The 17,924-nt window shown below is 46.7% G+C and overlaps 1 protein-coding gene across 1 annotated transcript in view; it reads right to left on the bottom strand.

Annotated features, from left to right (window-relative positions):
• LOC147884584 (ureide permease 5-like) overlaps window positions 1-17,924 on the bottom strand; it is a 202,790-nt gene that overhangs the window by 164,516 nt on the left and 20,350 nt on the right. Inside the window, exon 4 of the mRNA XM_087397155.1 lies at window positions 6,620-6,764. Within this exon, the coding sequence (XP_087253281.1) occupies window positions 6,620-6,764 (145 nt within the window). The remainder of the gene's footprint in view (window positions 1-6,619; window positions 6,765-17,924) is intronic.

The following is a 17,924-nucleotide window of genomic DNA, read 5'->3' as shown; positions in this document are numbered from 1 at the left end:
TGGTATGGCTACATCTATCTGTTGCATCCTGGCTGCACTTCCTCTGAGGTGACTAACTGAACGAGCTCTCTGATCCTCTGGAAGCATCCTGAAAGCTTTCCAAGCACCCACGATGGATACAGATCCCAACTCACCACTGCATATAATGTGACATGCCCAGTGATCTCCCATGCTCATCTACTCTGCAATCATTCCACATGACCGGCTGCCTGTCAATGTCTTCATGAGAGGAAAGTGGAACTCTCTGAAGAGTACCTCTGAAGCTGTCCCAAGCTTTCAGAATGGCAGCCATGAGAGGGAAAGTAGGAGATCTGAGACGGCGGGCTGACATAAAGATCCATCTAAGGCTGTCCATCCAATCTCCTCCCTGAGAAGGTGTGCATATCTGTATATTGCGTAAGAAAAAATCCTTCCAAGGCTCCTGACCAGGCATCAAACCTCTGACCACCATCTTGTAGAGAAAGGCTCTACATTGCAAGTCTGGATCAATAATATTGAGGCCCCCTTCCTCAGTGGGTAGAATAAGAGTCTCCCAAGACACCCTGGCTATCACATCTGAAGTGGCGTCTAATCCACTCCACCAAAAATTCCTGATAGGTCTCTTGAGCTGAGTGATACTGCTTGTAGATTGGCACCAACAAGAGCAAACAAACTAGGCTGTAGCCAACAATACCTCGTTTACAACCACCACTCTGGATGCAAGGTCAAGTCTGGCCGAACTCCAAAATAGGAGTTTCCTCCTGATGCTCTCCAACATGGGAGCGAACTGCTGTGCTGGAGAAATGCCCACCCCAACCTAGCACCCAAGATACCTGATGGAGACACCCCTCTGAATCCAAGTAAAGCCAATATTAGCACCCCAATCTGGAATGTCCTCATCACTAATCCAAAAACCATTGGATTTGTTCCAGTTAATGTGAGCCCCTGCTGCAATGCAAAATAAATCCAAGGCTGCTGTCTTGAAAGAGGTGAGTGTTTGTGGAGAGGCATCCAAAAAAATAGCCGTGTCATCTACCAGCTCACTGTCCAGCAACTCCTCTTCCTGTCTCAATTGAAGTCTTAGCCCACAAATATCAGCTTGAGCTCTAATATAGAGGCTCATAGCTTCAGCCACAAATAAGAATAGAAAGGGGGCTAGAGGACATCCCTGTCACACTGATCTGGATATCTAAGACCTGTCTCCCCTGACTCCACCAATGAGTACCTGTCTATGGGCTAACCTGTAAAGAGCAGAAACCCCTCTAATCCACAAATCTGAAAATCCAAAGCGAAGAAGGGTTCCCTCTAGAAAACCCCAATCTACCCTGTCATATGCTTTTTCGAAATCAAGGAGTAGAATTGCTAGTCTATGGCCCTCATGCATAGCCCACTCAAAGCCTCCCAAAATGAGAATATGTTATTAAAAATGCTTCTGCCATGGACAAAGCCTGTCTGTGTGTCATGTATAAGATTTGGTAGGATGGGCTACAATCGTAGGCTGATGGCTTTTGCCAAGATCTTATACAAAGTGCCTAGTAAGGTGATTGGTCTCCACTGAGACACTAAATTCCTACAACCTCTTTTTGGGATAAGATGAATGAGACCCTCCGAGAGTGAGTCCAGCATCTCACCCGAGTCCCAAACGCCCTACAAGGCTGAGGTGATGTAATCCCCAATCTGATCCCAAAAAATAAAAAAAGAAGAAGGTGTAAGTCCATCTGACCCTGGACAACAACTACCCTTATGAAGGGCAATAAGAGCAGTCCTGAACTCTATGTTGGTGAAGCATGTTAGGAAATGGAGTGAATTTGAGTGACTTTTAGTGTGTTGTAGAGTAGTACTATACTACTTTATATCCTAGAGTGCCACGTGTCACTATGGGACTTATCCCATATACATTTGACACTTAGAGTGTGTGTGCCTATCCTATAAAGGCATTGTACTTTCTCATGTCAAATCATCAAGCCTCAAGCCTTTCTTGATCATGTAAGTACTTTGCTTGGTTGTACATTTCTTTCTAGCATTATTTCATTTCCATTATGCTTTCCTAGTCTTGCTTTCCTTTCCATTCCATGTCTTGCATCTTCAAAGCGTGCATCAAGTGAGGCTCTCATACCTCTATCCACCAACATAGGAATATGCTGCCAAATGACCTATCTAGCATCATCTCTAGCCTGTGAATCAGGATCTACAGTCAGAAGGGAGGCATAATAATCTAGCTGCAGAGTAGAGAAGAACTGCTTGTTGACTCTACCTCCGATCTACGTCCAGAAAGACTCTCTAGCGTGAAAGTCATACTCTACTCTCTGATCTAAAAGTGTCTGCTGATGAGCCCTTGTTGACTCTACCTCCGATCTACGTCCAGAAAGACTCTCTGGCGTGAAAGTCATACTCTACTCTCTGATCTAAAAGTGTCTGCTGATGAGCCCTTGCTGCAGCAAGGCGCTCTTGAATCCAAGCATTTGTAGGCCATTTCTGCTCTTCTCTATGAAGAGCTGCCAGTTGCTGTCAAATGGCAATCTATCTCCCGTGAATCTCATCTCTCCTAATACTAGAACTAGAATGATAAAAGCTACTAATGTCAGTGAGGGCTGTAGCCACATCTGACGGGGACAAGTTCCCACCCTGCAGGTGAGAAACCCAAATCCGTAGCACTGCCTCTGTGAGGCCCCACCTCTGCGTAGAAGGCATCTGAAATACTGATACTAGCAAAGTGGCCTCTCACCCGAGGCTCTAAAACCACCAAAACAACCAGAAAATGATCTGAAGTGGACACCCCAGCACTGATGCATACTGTCCCACCTTTGTCTAGTGCCCAATCATCCACATAAAATCTGTTAATCCGTGTGTGGATAGGCATCCTTACTCTCCTGTTCGACCAAGAAAACAAAAGAGACTGTGGCTGAGTGTGAAAAGCATCATCATACCAAACATCTCTGCCACTGAACTGAAAAAGAAAGGCATCCCTGCTGCTCTCTCCAGGGAGACCCAAGTCCCAAATGCCCTGTAGGGCTGAAGTAATACGATCAACTATCATATCCCAAAAGGCTATAAAAAAAGATGGAGTAAGACCATCTGAACCAAGGCACTTGCCCTTATGAAGGACAGAGAGAGCAGTCTTGAATTCTGTGTTGGTAAATCGTGCATCAAGTGAGCATATCATCTCTGGTGTGACCAACACAGGTAAACGCTGCCAAACCGCATCTCTAGTCACAACTCTGGCCTGTGTGTCAGGGTCTGCAGAAAGAAGGGAGGCATAAAAATCTATCGCTAAGTGCATGACAGTGTCCGGATGAGACTGCAAAACCCCGTCAGAGTAAATAAGCTACCTAACACTCTCTCTACTATGTCTGGGACCAACTGTAGAGAAAAAGTGTTTATTGACTCTCCCTCCCATCTGTATCCAAAAAGACTCCCGTGCATGGAAGGCATACTCTGCTCTCTGATCGAGAAATGTCTACAAGTCAGCCTTTGCTGCAGCAAGGCGCTCCTAGATCCAAGCATCTGAGAGTCGTTTCTGCTCCTCCCTCTGCAGGGCTGTCAACTGCCGGCGGGTACCAATCTCCCGCCTAAGTACCTCATTTCGCCTAGTACTAGCGACAGAATGATAAAAGTCATTGATATTGGCAAGTGCTGTGGCCACATGTGAAGGTGCAGTGTTTGAGGGGAGGGGTTCCTATCCTTCCGGAGGTGTTACCGGAGGCCAAAGGCCACTGGTGTGAGAAGCATGAGTTGTGCAATGCTCTAATGCAATGGATCGTGCAGAGCGCACCGTGCAGTAGTGTGCAAGTGTCGTATGCTATACTGCAGTGAACGACGACGTCGTACGAGTGCACGGTACGAGTGCACTATGCTAAGTGACAATCACCGGTGAACTCCACAACATAAGCAAAATAAGAAAATCCTACACTGGTGAACAATCCCCATATCCGGAAGAGACAAGAGAGATGAGAAAGTGACCGAATTGGCCAATGTACATATCATTGGACGTGTCCCCAGGTCACAAGTCGCAAGTCACAAGAATACACAAGTCGCAAATCACCAGAATACACAAGTCTATCCCCATAGTAGACAAAGGGTACACACAAGTCTCTCACATTCGCTCCTTGGCGAGCTCGTAGCTCTAGCCTCTATCTCTCCTCACTCTCCTCCCTTTCGCTCCCGTGCCGAATGCCGAATGCCCCCTTTTCTCTCTCCCTTCTCCTTCATCCTCATCCCCCGCCTTGGAGGGTCCCTTCTTCGCTGAGAATCTCCCCTCTTTCTTTCCATTGGTCATCCTCTTATCTCCTTAGCTGTTGAGGATAGCCGTTGCGCCGCTGGCTCTCTTGATGGCTTCGGCGACTTCCTGACTCCCTGACTCGCCAGCCTGATGGTATAAATTCTCCATGTGCAGGTGAGCTGGTTCACCGCACCTCTTGATGGCTTCGGCGACTTTCTGACTCCCTGACTCGCCAGCCCGATGGTGTAAATTCTCCATGTGCAGGTGAGCTGGTTCACCGCACCACTGCACCACTGTATCACTGAACCACTGTGTAATATAAATACTCCTGACTGCTCCATGTGCTAAGCTCACTCTCCGTGTGCGCAGCTCTTGATGACCTGTGGTTGACATGTGTCGACCTGTGGTTGACCTGTGTCGACCTGTGGTTGACCTGTGTCGACCTGTGGTTAACATGTGTCGACCTCACCCTGAGGGGGTTTTTATTTATCCTTATGATTTAATGATGTATTCCGCTTTGAGCTTGCTCTCGCGGGTTTTTTCTCTTACTTAATAGAAGTCTTTTTCTTGAAAAAAAAAAAAAAACATAGTTCTAAGGGACAGAGGATGTGGTTTGATATGGTTAGTCATGCTGAAGTTTCTAATCCTGAAAAAGAGGCAGAGGAGGACAGTGAAAGTGATATTGACAATGAAGAGGAGAGCAGCCTTACTTCAGACAGTGATGATGCTAATGTAGCCTTTATAGGAAGGATGGAAATCTGCAAGTGGATCTCATAACTGAACTCAGTGAAAAGGAAGAGGATAGAAGTGAGGTAATGGAGAAATTCATGCAGCCCAGGGACGCTCATGAGCCTATACAAGAACTGGTTCAGCATACAATAAACCTAGATCTTACTCCTGGAGAGAAAGAAGAATATTATAGGATGTTGCAGAAGTACCCCAATTTGTTCATCACCTCGTATGAAGAAATTAGGGGATTCCACGGGAAGCCACTTAAAAGAGAATGCTAAGCCAGTATGTCAGAAGATGAGGAGATTAATCCCAGAACAAACAGAAGTGTTGAGAGTAGAGATAGTGGAGTTGTTGAGAGCTGATATTATAATGCCAGTGACACATTCAGATTGGGCTGGTGATGGTTCCAAAGAAAAATGGGAAATGGAGAGTATGTGTGGACTATAAGCCCTTGAATGCTGCTACCAAGAGTAATCACTATCCTCTGCCACATATGGATGACATATTAGATAGGGTAGCTGGCCATGAGATGTATAGTCTTTGTGATGGTTATTCGGGTTACTTCCAGATTGCTATAGAGCTAGAAGATCGACTGAAGACCACCTTCATCACTCCGAGGGGGTGCTTCTGTTACAAGTGGATGCCCTTTGGTCTCAAGAATGCCCCGGCTCACTATCAAGATAATTCTAATGAGGTACTAGCTCCTTATTTGGATAATTTTTGCAATGTATTTATTGATGATATCTGTGTGTACAGTAATCGCAAGGAGCATTTGCAAAAGCGAGATGCTGTATTTGAAAGGGTGGATGCAAGTGGCAGACAGCTGAATCCAATTAAGGGTCGTTTGGCAAGAAGTATTAACAAGGTTTGGGGCATACTGTTTCTGAAAATGGAATTGCACCTGACCCAGATAAAGCGAAGGCATTGATGATGTTGTCTACTCCTTTGAACACCAAGCAATTGCATACTTTCATTCAAAAAGTGAAATATCTTGCAACGTTTAGCCCTGGAGCAGTCCTCATATGGGGGCTAACAGTGCGGTATTGACCCTAATTGTCCAACAACTGCCTTGATCCCGCAGAGTAGTATTGGACTGATGCAGCATCTTCTTGCAAACTTCCTTTTTTAACTACACAATCAAGAATGCCAAGCATGGCCAGTTGCTAAGCCTGTCTGGGATTCCCAATTGGAAAGCACATTGGGAGTCCCTTCGCATCACTTTACCCATGAAGACATCGGTTTAACGAAAACTCTAGAGATCCTACTGAAGAGACATATTTCCATGTTCTTCTGGCACTTCCATCAGCACCTGGAGAGAGAATTTTGGAGCAACCCCATGCTCCGATGCCTCACAACTCTAGAGTCCATTCAGCATTGCATACACTATCCATGTGTTTATGACAGACAAAACTCATCTTGCTTTTAGACCTCTTTGTGATGTTGAAGTTTTACGTCTAAGGAGGTCAGAAAGAATGCACGTACAACTTTATTGGGAGCTGAGATTTAGTTTATGAGATATCCTGAGATGGTCTCTCTATTTCTTTTCAGTATTCCCCTAACCACATTAATTCTTTTTCTTATTTGACATAATTTCCTTCACAGTGCATTGCAATGACAGAATCAACTTTTGAACATAATTTAGACAGTTTTTGAAGTCTATAATTTTCCAGCATGACAGTCTCATCTTACCAAAGACAACAGCAATGCTTGCTGACACCACCTCTGTCAAGGAGACACCTACAAAAGCAAGAGAATATTGCATTGCTATATTGCCAAGGCCAAGTGCTAACCCACCTAACATGGCAAACATTACACACGGTCCATTCTCCTGAATCTGTAGACCATGCACAAAAGAACCTTTATCAGTCATAAATGCACCTAAACCCTCTATTATATCAAAAAAAGTAAATGCTGGAATAAATGCACCTAAACCCTCTATTATCTCAAAAAAAGTAAGTGCTGGAATAAAAATACTCTTTTAGCAATTCACAAAATAAGTTCTATTTACTCTAGCACGGAAAAATCTATCATTTTAAGATGAAAAGCAAAGCAAAGAGACAAGATGCATGCTTTGGGCTCCAAGGGGAAGAGTGCCCACATAAGGTGTCTTTTTGGTCAAGGTTCTAAATTTAGAACGAAGGAGAGACACATTAGCCACTGAGGAAGGGGGCTCAATATTATTGATCCAGACTTGCAGTGTAGAGCCTTGCTTTGGAGCCTTGCTCTGCAAGATGGTGGTCAGAGGTTTGATGCCTGGTCAGGAGCCTTGGAAGGATTTTTTCTTACGTAGTATATAGACATGCACACCTTCTCAGGGAGGAGATTGGATGGACAGCTCTAGATGGATCTTTACGTCAGCCCATCTAAGATCTCCTACTTCCCCTCTCATGGCTGCCATTCTGAAAAGGAAAGTCACGTTATTCATCTGGATTACTATTTTTGTTTTTGCAAAAAAGAGACTTCTATTAAGTATTAAAGAAAACCATTAGAGCAAGCTCCATACGGGAATACTGGATACACCATGCAATGCATGAAAAGCTCAAGAGCCAAAAAGAAAGGATTGGGGCTGATAGTGCCATCTCAATCCGGTAGCAAACTCCAAGAAAAAGGGAGAACCCCTCCAAACTAGAGAAATACAGTCCTAGAAGAGGCTGCCCGTGAAGGGCCCTGCATGCTAGCCCATATGGCTACCAAAGTGTGAACCGTGTCACTCCAAATACCTGTGATGGGTGTATCTAGGTGGGGGATGAGCATTTTCCGAGCGAAGGAAAAAAAAAGCTTCCAACTATGCAAAAATATGACAAAAATGGATCAGAGGAAAACATAGTTTCACTTAGAAATATGAAAAGTATTATAGGAATGCCTATTTTATACACGAATATTTATGTGAATCTTTGGGAATGGTGAGAACATAATGGGATGGCTTTTGAAGAAACCCACATGTAGAGTAGACTTCTCTATGAAAATTCCCTTATGATCCTTCTTACAACTTTTTACTTAATAGGGGGTGACATTAAAAAACCTCTCTCAACCTATCTTCATGAAAGGGTTTCTCCAAAGAAAACTCATTGAAGCAAGCCATCAAGGTAGTTTCGCCAGCGAAACCCCTTTGAACAAGGTCTTTCAAGGTAGTTTCGCTGGCGAAACTACCTTGGACAGCACTTTTAAAAGTGACATAACTTTCACATCCAATGTCCAAATATAGTCATTCAGCCACTCAAATTGATCGGAAAACCCCATTTGAGCACATCTATGGGGTTATATTTTGGAAAACCTTGCATATATAGTATTAAATATTACATCTATTTTATGAGAGTAATATATGAGCCCAAGTTAATACTTATTTACAGTAATTTAAATTTCTGTAGAAACATGTCCATAAATATCTTGTTATTAATACTATAAAAACTCTTGAAAGATATTGCCATATGATATGTTTAATAAGTAATTATTTATGTATAATATTATTATATTGAGAGTGATTATGAGGGACGTTTCTTAAATGAATTATTTTTCAATACTTTTTTAAGGTAATAACAATGGTACAAAGGGATGTCTATGAATAAGAAGATTTATGTTATGTAAAAATGAATGAGTGACTAGTCTGTATAATTTAATGATAAAGGGATCTAGTTCTAATGAAAATAAAAGTGTAAAAACCATGTTTCCTAAAGAAATACTATTTTTAAAATCTCTTAAAAAACACGCTCGTATAAACCTGCTCATAGGTTTTTGCTCGTAAAATTGACGCATCCTATCTAGGTGTCATCCAAGGCCTCTGTGCATCTGGCTCTCCAAATGTGCCAAGAGGAAATGCTAGCCAAAATCTCCCAAGAGGTGTCCACTGAAACATCTGAAGCTCTGAAAGGAGTATGTGGTACATCCTGAAGAGAGCAGGGCTCTATCTCCTGTCGGCGGATCGAGAGTGCCCAAGAAGAAGGCTCACCTTCATAAAACACCTGGGGTGCAGTAAGGGATAACCATGCGACCAAGCCCTAAGTCATGAAGAAAGGGGAAGTATGAGAAATGCTGAGTATCCGAGCAACTCCTTTCCAAACAATTCTCACTTGATTGCAGTCCCAAAGGCAATGTCGCACTGACTCCTTTGCAAAATGACAACGAGGGAAAGTGGGATCAGCCCCAAATCGTGATCTCCACAGGTTCACTGCAATCCCTCCATGAATAGAAAGCCAAAAGAAAAGAGTGACCTTTCTATTTCTCAGGGATTTCCAGAGCCTCCTCTAGAAATTCCTACGCAAATCTGCAGTGATGAAGAAGCTATCCCAATGGGGGACTCTAGAGGGAATCCAACCTCTACTGCTCAGCTCAAATCTCCTGGCATTACCAACCGTGAAACAAAAGAAGGGAATCCCCCTCTCTCGGTGCCCATGATCTATCCACTCCCACTCTCCTGGGTCCCACTGCAAGCACCTGATAGGTGCACCTCCATATAACCACAACCTCCAAGATCCCAGGGCCAAGAGCAGAGGGTCGGGGCCTAAGTACCACTACAAGCCCGCTCCGTGGTCCACAAAACCAGCAATTCTAACAGGCTGAAAGGCAACCTCTAGAAGAATATCATCCGTGGATCTAGAGAGTACACCTCCATCCCCAACGTCAAAGACCAAAGCATCTTCCCCGAAACCTCGAAGAGCGATCACCTGTAGAGGAACTGCTGTCCTCGAAAAAGCTCCCATCCAAGTGGTGGAAGTAATAGGCACCTCAACTGTCCATTCCACCGGGATGGCTGCATCTATCTGCTGAATCTTGCATGCTACCCCTTTGAGGTAGACTGTAGTCTCTGATCCTCAGGTAGCTTGATAAAAGCCTTCCAAGTGCCTACTGTGTAGGTGGGGCCTCTCTCCCATCCAGACCATTGCATATAATGGGAAGTGCCCAGAGGTCTGCCATAATCATCAAGTATACTATCATTCCAAATGATCAGCTGCCTATCAATCTCTTCAAGGATAGAGGGCAGAACCCTTCGAAGAGTGTTCCTAAAGCTCCCCCAAGTTTTGAGGATGGCAGTCATGAGAGGAGAGGAAGGAGACTTGAGAGAGGCCGAAGAAAAAATCCAACGAGGGCTGTCCACCCAATCATCTCCTAAGGTAGGTGTGCAAGCCTGAATGCGTCCAAAAAAGAAATTCTTCCAAGGTTCCTGCCGAGACATGAGTCCCCTCACCACCACCTTATAAAGAAATGCCTTGCACTGCAGGTCCGGGTCAATGATATTAAGTCCCCCTTCCCATGTAGGGAGAATAATGGTCTCCCAGGCCACCCTCGCTGCAACATCTGCTGTGCCATCAAGTCCACTCCAAAGAAAATTCCTAACTAGTCTAATGAGCTGAGTGATGCAATCCCTAGACCGGCACCAGCAAGAACACACAAACCAGGCGGTGGCCAAGAGAACCTGGTTCACTACCACAACTCTAGAGGCAAGGTTGAGTTTGGCTGAGCTCCAAAAAAGGAGCTTTTTCCTTATACTTTCTAATACTGGGGCAAACTGCTGTGCTAGAGAGATGCCCAATCCTACTTGGCATCCCAAATACCTGACAGGAACATCCCTCTGAATCCAAGAAAAGCCAATGTCAACTCCCCAGCCTGGAGTGTCCTCATCACTGATCCAAAAGCCAAAGGATTTATGCCAATTGATGTGTGCCCCTGCAGCTGAGCAAAAAATATCCAAGGCTGTCCGGAAAGAATCAAGTGACTGCAAAGAGGCCTCAATAAAAATAGCAGTGTCATCAGCCAACTGATAGTCAAGAAGCTCCTGCTCCTATCTCAAGGGCAATCTCAACCCATAAAGCTCAGCCTGAGATCTAAGGAAGATACTCATAGCTTCTGCCACAAAGAGAAAGAGGAAGGGGGCTAAAGGGCATCCCTAACGAACTGATCTGGAAATCTAAAACCTATCACCCCTTACCCCTCCAATCAAAACCTGGCTATGGGATGATCTGTAAAGGGAGGCCACCCCTCTAATCCATGCATATGAAAATCCAAACCATAGAAGAGTGCCCTCAAGAAAACCCCAATCTACTCTGTCATAAGCTTTCTCAAAGTCCAGGAGTAGAACTGCCATCCTCTGCCCACTCCTCTGCCCACTCTGCATAGCCCACTCTGTGAAAAATATATTATCAAATATGCTCCTGCCATGCACAAAGCCTGTCTGAGTATCATAGATAAGGTCTGGAAGAAGGGGCTGCAACCGGATGTTGATCGCCTTGGCTAGGATTTTGTAGAGAGTGCCCAAAAGAGTGATGGGTCTCCAATGGGATACAAAATTCCTGTTGCCACGTTTTGGGATAAGGTGTATGAGTCCCTCGGCAGTGAGTCAAGCATCTCACCCGAGTCCCAAATGCCCTATAGGGCTGAAGTAATATGATCACCTATTATATCCCAAAAGGCTGTAAAAAAAGGAGTAAGACCATCCGAACCAAGGCGGTTGCCCTTATGAAGGGCGAAGAGAGCACTCTTGAATTCTGTGTTGGTAAAGCGTGCATCAAGTGAGCATATCATCTCTTGTGTGACCAACACACGTAAACTCTGCCAAATCTCATCTCTACCCACATCTCTGGCCTGTGTGTCAGGATCTGCGAAAAGAAGGGAGGCATAGAAAGCTGTCGCTAAGTGCATGACGGTATCCGGATGAGACTGCAAAACGCTGTCAGAGTCAATAAGCTGCTTGACACTCTCTCTACTATGTATGGGACCAAGTGTAGAGAAAAAGTGTTTATTGACTCTCCCTCCCATCTGAAATATTAGGGTCTTGGACAATGACCCTAACCCTGGGTACCCCATCCATCCTGACCACCTCAGCAGCCGAAGAGGGCTTGCCAGGAAGAGGGGGGATCTCTGCTACCACAACAAACCTCTCTCCAATAACTAAAAGAAGCCGGTGATAAACTGAGGGGAGACCAGGGAACCTGATGAAAACAGAAACTCCCTGCTTGTCTTCTTCAACTGGGTCAAAGCCCAGTTGAAAGGGAAACCAAAAAATCCTCTTGTAGCCTCGAAATAGAAACCCGGCCTGTAGCAGGTCTCTCGTGATGTCTGGGGAATCTAGGCACACCTGAAAGAAATCTTGTCCCAACAAACGAACATCCTTAAGGTGGGGGGCGAGCTCCTGGGGAAGTGCCGCAAGCATCCAATCTCTAGCCCTTGATCTGGAGGGGTGGGAGCCATGAATGTGTGCGAGGAGAGTCGTGGAACACTCATGCTCCGAATCCTTTTGCAACTGGTGTAGCTCGTCTTTTGAGAAAGTGATGGTTCTCGCGGCCAGTGTGAGCGATAACAGATTGACTGAGTGGGAACCCATTCATCAATCGAGGTGGAAAAGGCCAATTTAAACGCAAGGAAGAACTCCGTCCACTTTCTTGAAGCCTAGGAGACCCCTAACGGAGAATAGGGTACTCCAGATGAGGGGAGAGGGTGAAAGGAAGGAGGGAAAGAGAGGATGAGCAGAGGAGGAATCAGCAAGGGGATAGGGGGGGCAGCAAGGAGGAGGGAGAGGAGAGGAGGGGGGAAAGAGGAGAGGAGGAGTGGAGGAGAGAGGGGGGGGAGGGGGGGGGAAGCAGCAGGTAGGAGGGAGGGGATGGAGGAGGCAACGCACGAGTGAGGAGGCAGCGTGCAAGGGGAGGCTGCAGCAGCGTGGGGGGGGCTGCAGCAGCGAGGGAGGGGAGCGGGGTGGGAGGTGGGGGGTAGGGGGGAGGGGAGGGAGGAGAAGCAAGGACGGGAGGGAGGAGGCGGGGGGAGCCGCGGGTAGGAGGGAGGGGAGCGGAGAGGCTGCGCACGGGGGGAAGGAGGCAGCGCGCAAGGGGGGGCTGCAGCAGCGAAGGAGGGGAGTGGGGGGAGGAGGCGGGGGGAGCAGCAGGTAGGAGGGAGGGGAGGGAAGAGGCTGCGCGCACGGGGGGAGGCTGCAGCAGCGAGGGAGGGGAGTCAGGGGGAGCAGAAGGTAGAGGGGAGGGGAGGGAGGAGAAGCAAGGAGGGGAGGGAGGGGGCAGCAAGGAGGGGAGCAGGAAGGAGGGAAGCAGGAGCAACGGGGAGTAGCAGCAGTACAGCATCTAGATTACTATTCATGGAGGGATTGCAGTGAACTTGTGGAGATCCAGGTTCGGGGCTGACCCTACTTGTCCTCGATGCCACTCAGCAGTCGAGTCGATGCAGCACTGCCTTTGGGAGTGCACTCAGGCTAGGATGGTTTGGAAGGGTGTTGCTTGGATACTTTGCACTTTTCATACAGCACCCTTCTTCATGACCTGGGGATCAGTTGCTTGGTTGTCACTCACTGGTCCACATGCTTTTTTTAAGGGACATGACACGGACACAGCTTTCTTTGTTCGATGACATCTTGTGGAGTCATGCTCCCTCTAGGATGTTCCGTTTACTCCATTCAGAGCTCCCCACGCTTCTCTAGACACATCTTGGGAGATTCTGGCTAGTATCACTGCATGGCATATTTGGAGAGCCAGATGTACAGAGGCTTTGGAGGACTCCCAGGTTCATCACCCTTCTCAGACTATGGCCAGTATATGGGCAAATACTATACACACTTTGATGGCCATTTGGGCGAACATACAAGGAATCTCCAGGACTGCTACTACTAGGAGGGTTGCTTTTCTCATAGTCTGGAAGGATTGCTCTTTCTTCTCTGACTCTCTTTAAGGATGAGGTGGCATTTTCAGCCGCCACCTAGGATTTTTGTTTGCTCATTCTGAGCTGTTTTTTCTCATGCTTGACATGATGTACTCCCGCACTTGAGCTTGCTTTGCGGTTTTTATTCATACTTAATGAAGTACTTTTCTTGGGAAAATTAAAAATTAAAAAAAATCATATGTCTCTTAGAAGGTATGGAGTGCATCCAGCTATTGCTAGAGTCCCTCCATTGCTAGCAGCCTGCCCCCTCTAGTATCCCGATAAAAGTCTCAAGCTCATCAATGTAGAGGCCAAATGGGGTGGGTGACAATGGACAACCTTCTTCGACCATGATGGTTCTCATGATCTACTTTGTCCATCATGTACCCATTTGAATCTTGCCTTTGCGTGTGGGAGGGCTGGACAGAAGAAACGCAGGTGGATGGGGGGGAAAACGGGGAGGACAAAATGGTGAGCAGAGAGGGGTCGAATGAACAGGGGAGGGGAGGGAAAATGGGCTGGGCGGGGAGGGGTAGAAAGCACAGGAGTAGAGAAAAAACAGGCAGGCAGGGAGGGCAGGTGAGTGGGAAGGTGTAGAGGTAGAGATTGTGGGCCGAGAGACACAGTTGGGATGGCCAGGGTGAGGGTGAGCAGGGAGTGCAGCAAGGAGGCGGTCTTCACTATGCCAGTGGGTAGAATGAGAGTCTCCCAAGCCACCCTGGCTATCACATCTGAAGTGCCGTCTAATCCACTCCACAAAAAATTCCCGATAGGTCTCTTGAGCTGAGTGATACTGCTTGCAGATCGGCACCAACAAGAGCAAACAAACCAGGCTGTAGCCAACAATACCTACTTTACAACCACCACTTTGGATGCAAGGTCAAGTCTGGCTGAACTCCAAAATAGGAGTTTCCTCTTGATGCTCTCCAACAAGGGAGCGAACTGCTGTGCTGGAGAAATGCCCACCCCAACCAGGCATCCAAGATACCTGACGGAGACACCCCTCTGAATCCAAGTAAAACCAATATCAGCACCCCAATCTGGAGTGTCCTCATCACTAATCCAGAAACCATTGGATTTGTTCCAGTTAATGTGAGCCCCTGCTGCAATGCAAAATAAATCCAAGGCTGTCCTAAAAGAGGTGAGTGTCTATGGAGTGGCATCCAAAAAAATAGCCATGTCATCTGCCAACTCACTCTCCAGCAACTCCTCTTCCTGTATCAATGGAAGTCTCCGCCCACAAATATTAGCTTGAGATCTAATATAGAGGCTCATAGCTTCAGCCACAAATAAGAATAGAAAGGGGGCTAGAGGGCATCCTTGTTGGACTGATCTAGATATCTGAAACCTGTCTCCCTTGACTCCACCAATGAGTACCTGGCTATGGACTGACCTGTAAAGAGCAAAAACCCCTCTAATCCACAAATCTGAAAATCCAAAGCGAAGAAGGGTTCCCTCTAGAAAACCCCAATCTACCCTGTCATATGCTTAATCCAGGAGTAGAATTGCCAGTCTATGGCCCTCATGCATAGCCCACTCAAAAGCCTCCCAAAATGAGAATATGTTATCAACAATGCTTCTGCCATGGAGAAAGCCTATTTGTGTGTCATGTATAACATCTGGCAGGATGGGCTGCAATCGCAGGCTGATGGCTTTTGCCAAGATCTTATACAAAGTGCCCAGTAAGGTGATCGGTCTCCACTGAGATACTAAATTTCTGCAACCTCCTTTTGGGATAAGATGAATGAGACCGTCTGAGAGTGAGTCCGGCATCTCACCCAAGTCCCAAACGCCCTGCAGGGCTGAGGTGATATAATCTCCAAATTGATCCCAAAAAATGATAAAGAAAGAAGGTGTAAGCCCATCTAACCCTGGACAACTACCCTTATGAAGGGCCATAAGAGCAGTCCTGAACTCTATGTTGGTGAAGCATGCATCAAGTGAGGCTCTCCTACCTCTATCCACCAACATAGGAATATGCTGCCAAATAACTTGTCTAGCATCATCTATGGCCTGTGAATCAGGATCTACAGTCAGAAGGGAGGCATAGTAATATGAAGCAATCTACATGACGGCATCTAGATGTGTCTGAAGTATCCCGTCTCAATCAGCATGCTGCAAAATACTCTCTACTATGTCTAGGGCCGAGAGTAGAGAAGAACTGCTTGTTGACTCTACCTCCGATCTGCATCCAGAAGGACTCTGTAGCATGAAAGGCATACTCTACTCTCTGATCTAAAAGTGTCTGCTGAGATGAGCCCTTGCTGCAGCAATAAGGTGCTCCTGAATCCAAGCATCTGTAGGCCATTTCTGCTCCTCTCTAAAGAGCTCCCAGCTGATATCGAATGGCAATCTCTATCGTGCAAATCTCATCTCTCCTAATACTAGCAACAGAATAATAAAAGCTCCTAATGTCAGTGAGGGCTGCAGTCACATCTGACAGGGACGACTGCCCACCCTATAGGTGAGAAACCCAAATCCGTAGCACTGCCTCTGTGAGGCCCTCCTCTGCGTAGAACGCGTCTGGAATCCTGATATTGGTAGAGCGGCCTCTCGCCCGAGGCTCTGAAACAACCAAAACAACCGGAAAATGATCTGAAGTGAACACCCCAGCGTTGATGCATACTGACCCACCTCTGTCCAGTGCCCAATCATCCACATGAAATCTATCAATCGGTGCATAGATAGACATCCTTACTCTCCTGTTTGACCAAGAAAACAGAAGAGACTGTGGCTAGTGTGAAAAGCATCATCATACGAAACATCTCTGCCACTGAACTGAAAAAGAAAGGCATCCCATGTTGCTCTCTCAAGGGAGTGAATGCCACCTTCCCTACCCCCTCTTTTGTCGAAAGGCATCTCAACCATGTTGAAATCGCCCCCAATAATCCAAGAATCTACAATATGGGACCAAGAGAGAAACTCTTTCCAAAGGAGGACACAATCCCCTCTCAAGTTGGGTGCATAAAGGTTAAGAAAGCCAACCTTATGCCCACCAATCAGCAAAATAACCCACTGTACTCAGGAGGGGGCTATGACTCCGTGTCCAATGACCAAGGGGAGCATCAAAGAAGAGATAGAAATGCAAATGCCTCCCCTGATGCCCAAGGCAGGTTACCAAAAAGTATGGCCAGAAAGAATTTTACCTGACTTGGCACAATCTCTCCATCTAGCTTTTGCTCTTGGAGCATAAGGATATCAATGGGGCCACCTGAAACACCTGGATGGAGTTGGTTACGAATCAGCTACCTATGATGGCGATGAGGTATGCCACCAACGCCCTGAATGTTCCAACTAATGATCCTCATCGACAGGAGGAGGAGGCCGGGTGAAAGGCCCTACCCGACCTGGTGGTGGAGAAAATCCTCTCCTGTGAAAGAGTCCTCCTGTCAAGCGGAGGGTAATAAACTGGTGAAAGAAAACCCACTCCAGGAGAGGAGGAAACCCTATCCAACGAAATCCCAATAACCGGCTCCCCCAAGGTAGAGGGTACAATCTCCTCCTCTGTCTCAAACTCTGCCAAATCTGCCAATACTGCAAAAGAGTTCCTATAGGAGGGAACTGGCATAGGAGTGCGAAGAATCCCTGCACCCGAGGGAGAAGGAGAAAAAACCCCCTTACCTCTATCAAGAGGTGAAGTGTGACTAACAGAGGGAGGGGGCTCAGGAGCATCAGTGATAGGAACTGAAGAAATGGGTTGCCCCTCCTGATGCGCACGTGGGGGGACTGGGGAAACCACATCTACCTCTCCTGGAATATCACCTACCTGTAACTGAGAATGGTCCGAGGTGCCTCGTAGAGGTGGCGAAGTGTCAACAACCCTCACAAGCATCCAACGAAGTATTGATCGCACTGTGCACGCTGAAGAAGAGAGTCCAGGTCTAGGGGCTAGTCCGGAAGGTCCTGGGCAAGAAGGGGGGGCTCTGGTAGTGCATGTAGAAGAAGTAGGACGAGAAGGCGGAATAAACCATTTCGGGCTTTTCTTCTTCCTTGGGCAATCCCTGGTGAAATGCCCAAGGGTCCTGCAAATCCTGCACTAATCCTGTCTCTCAGCAACCTCGACTCTCTGTCGAAAAAAGGAACCATCTAGTCGCTGAAGCATAATGTGATCATCTGTAATATCAAGGTGAGAGACAATGACCCTGACTCGTGGAACCCCATCCGATCTGATAGCTTCTGCCGCTGAAGAGGGCATCCTAGGGAGGGGGGGGGTCTCTGTGACCAACCCAAAAGTAGCTCCTATGGATAGTAAGAGTCGATGGTAGACCTAAGGAAGGCCGGGGAACCTAATAAAAAGTGAGGTGACCCTACTATCTTCATCTACTGGATCGAAACCCAAAGAGAAGGGTGTCGAAAATATCCT

Source organism: Dipteris shenzhenensis, chromosome 26, assembly GCF_047967505.1.
Source record: "Dipteris shenzhenensis isolate YYH24624 ecotype China chromosome 26, Dip_SZ_1.0, whole genome shotgun sequence".
Lineage (NCBI taxonomy): Eukaryota > Viridiplantae > Streptophyta > Polypodiopsida > Gleicheniales > Dipteridaceae > Dipteris > Dipteris shenzhenensis.
Note: the sequence above shows the minus strand (reverse complement) of the source record. Positions and strands in the feature narration are given on the sequence as shown.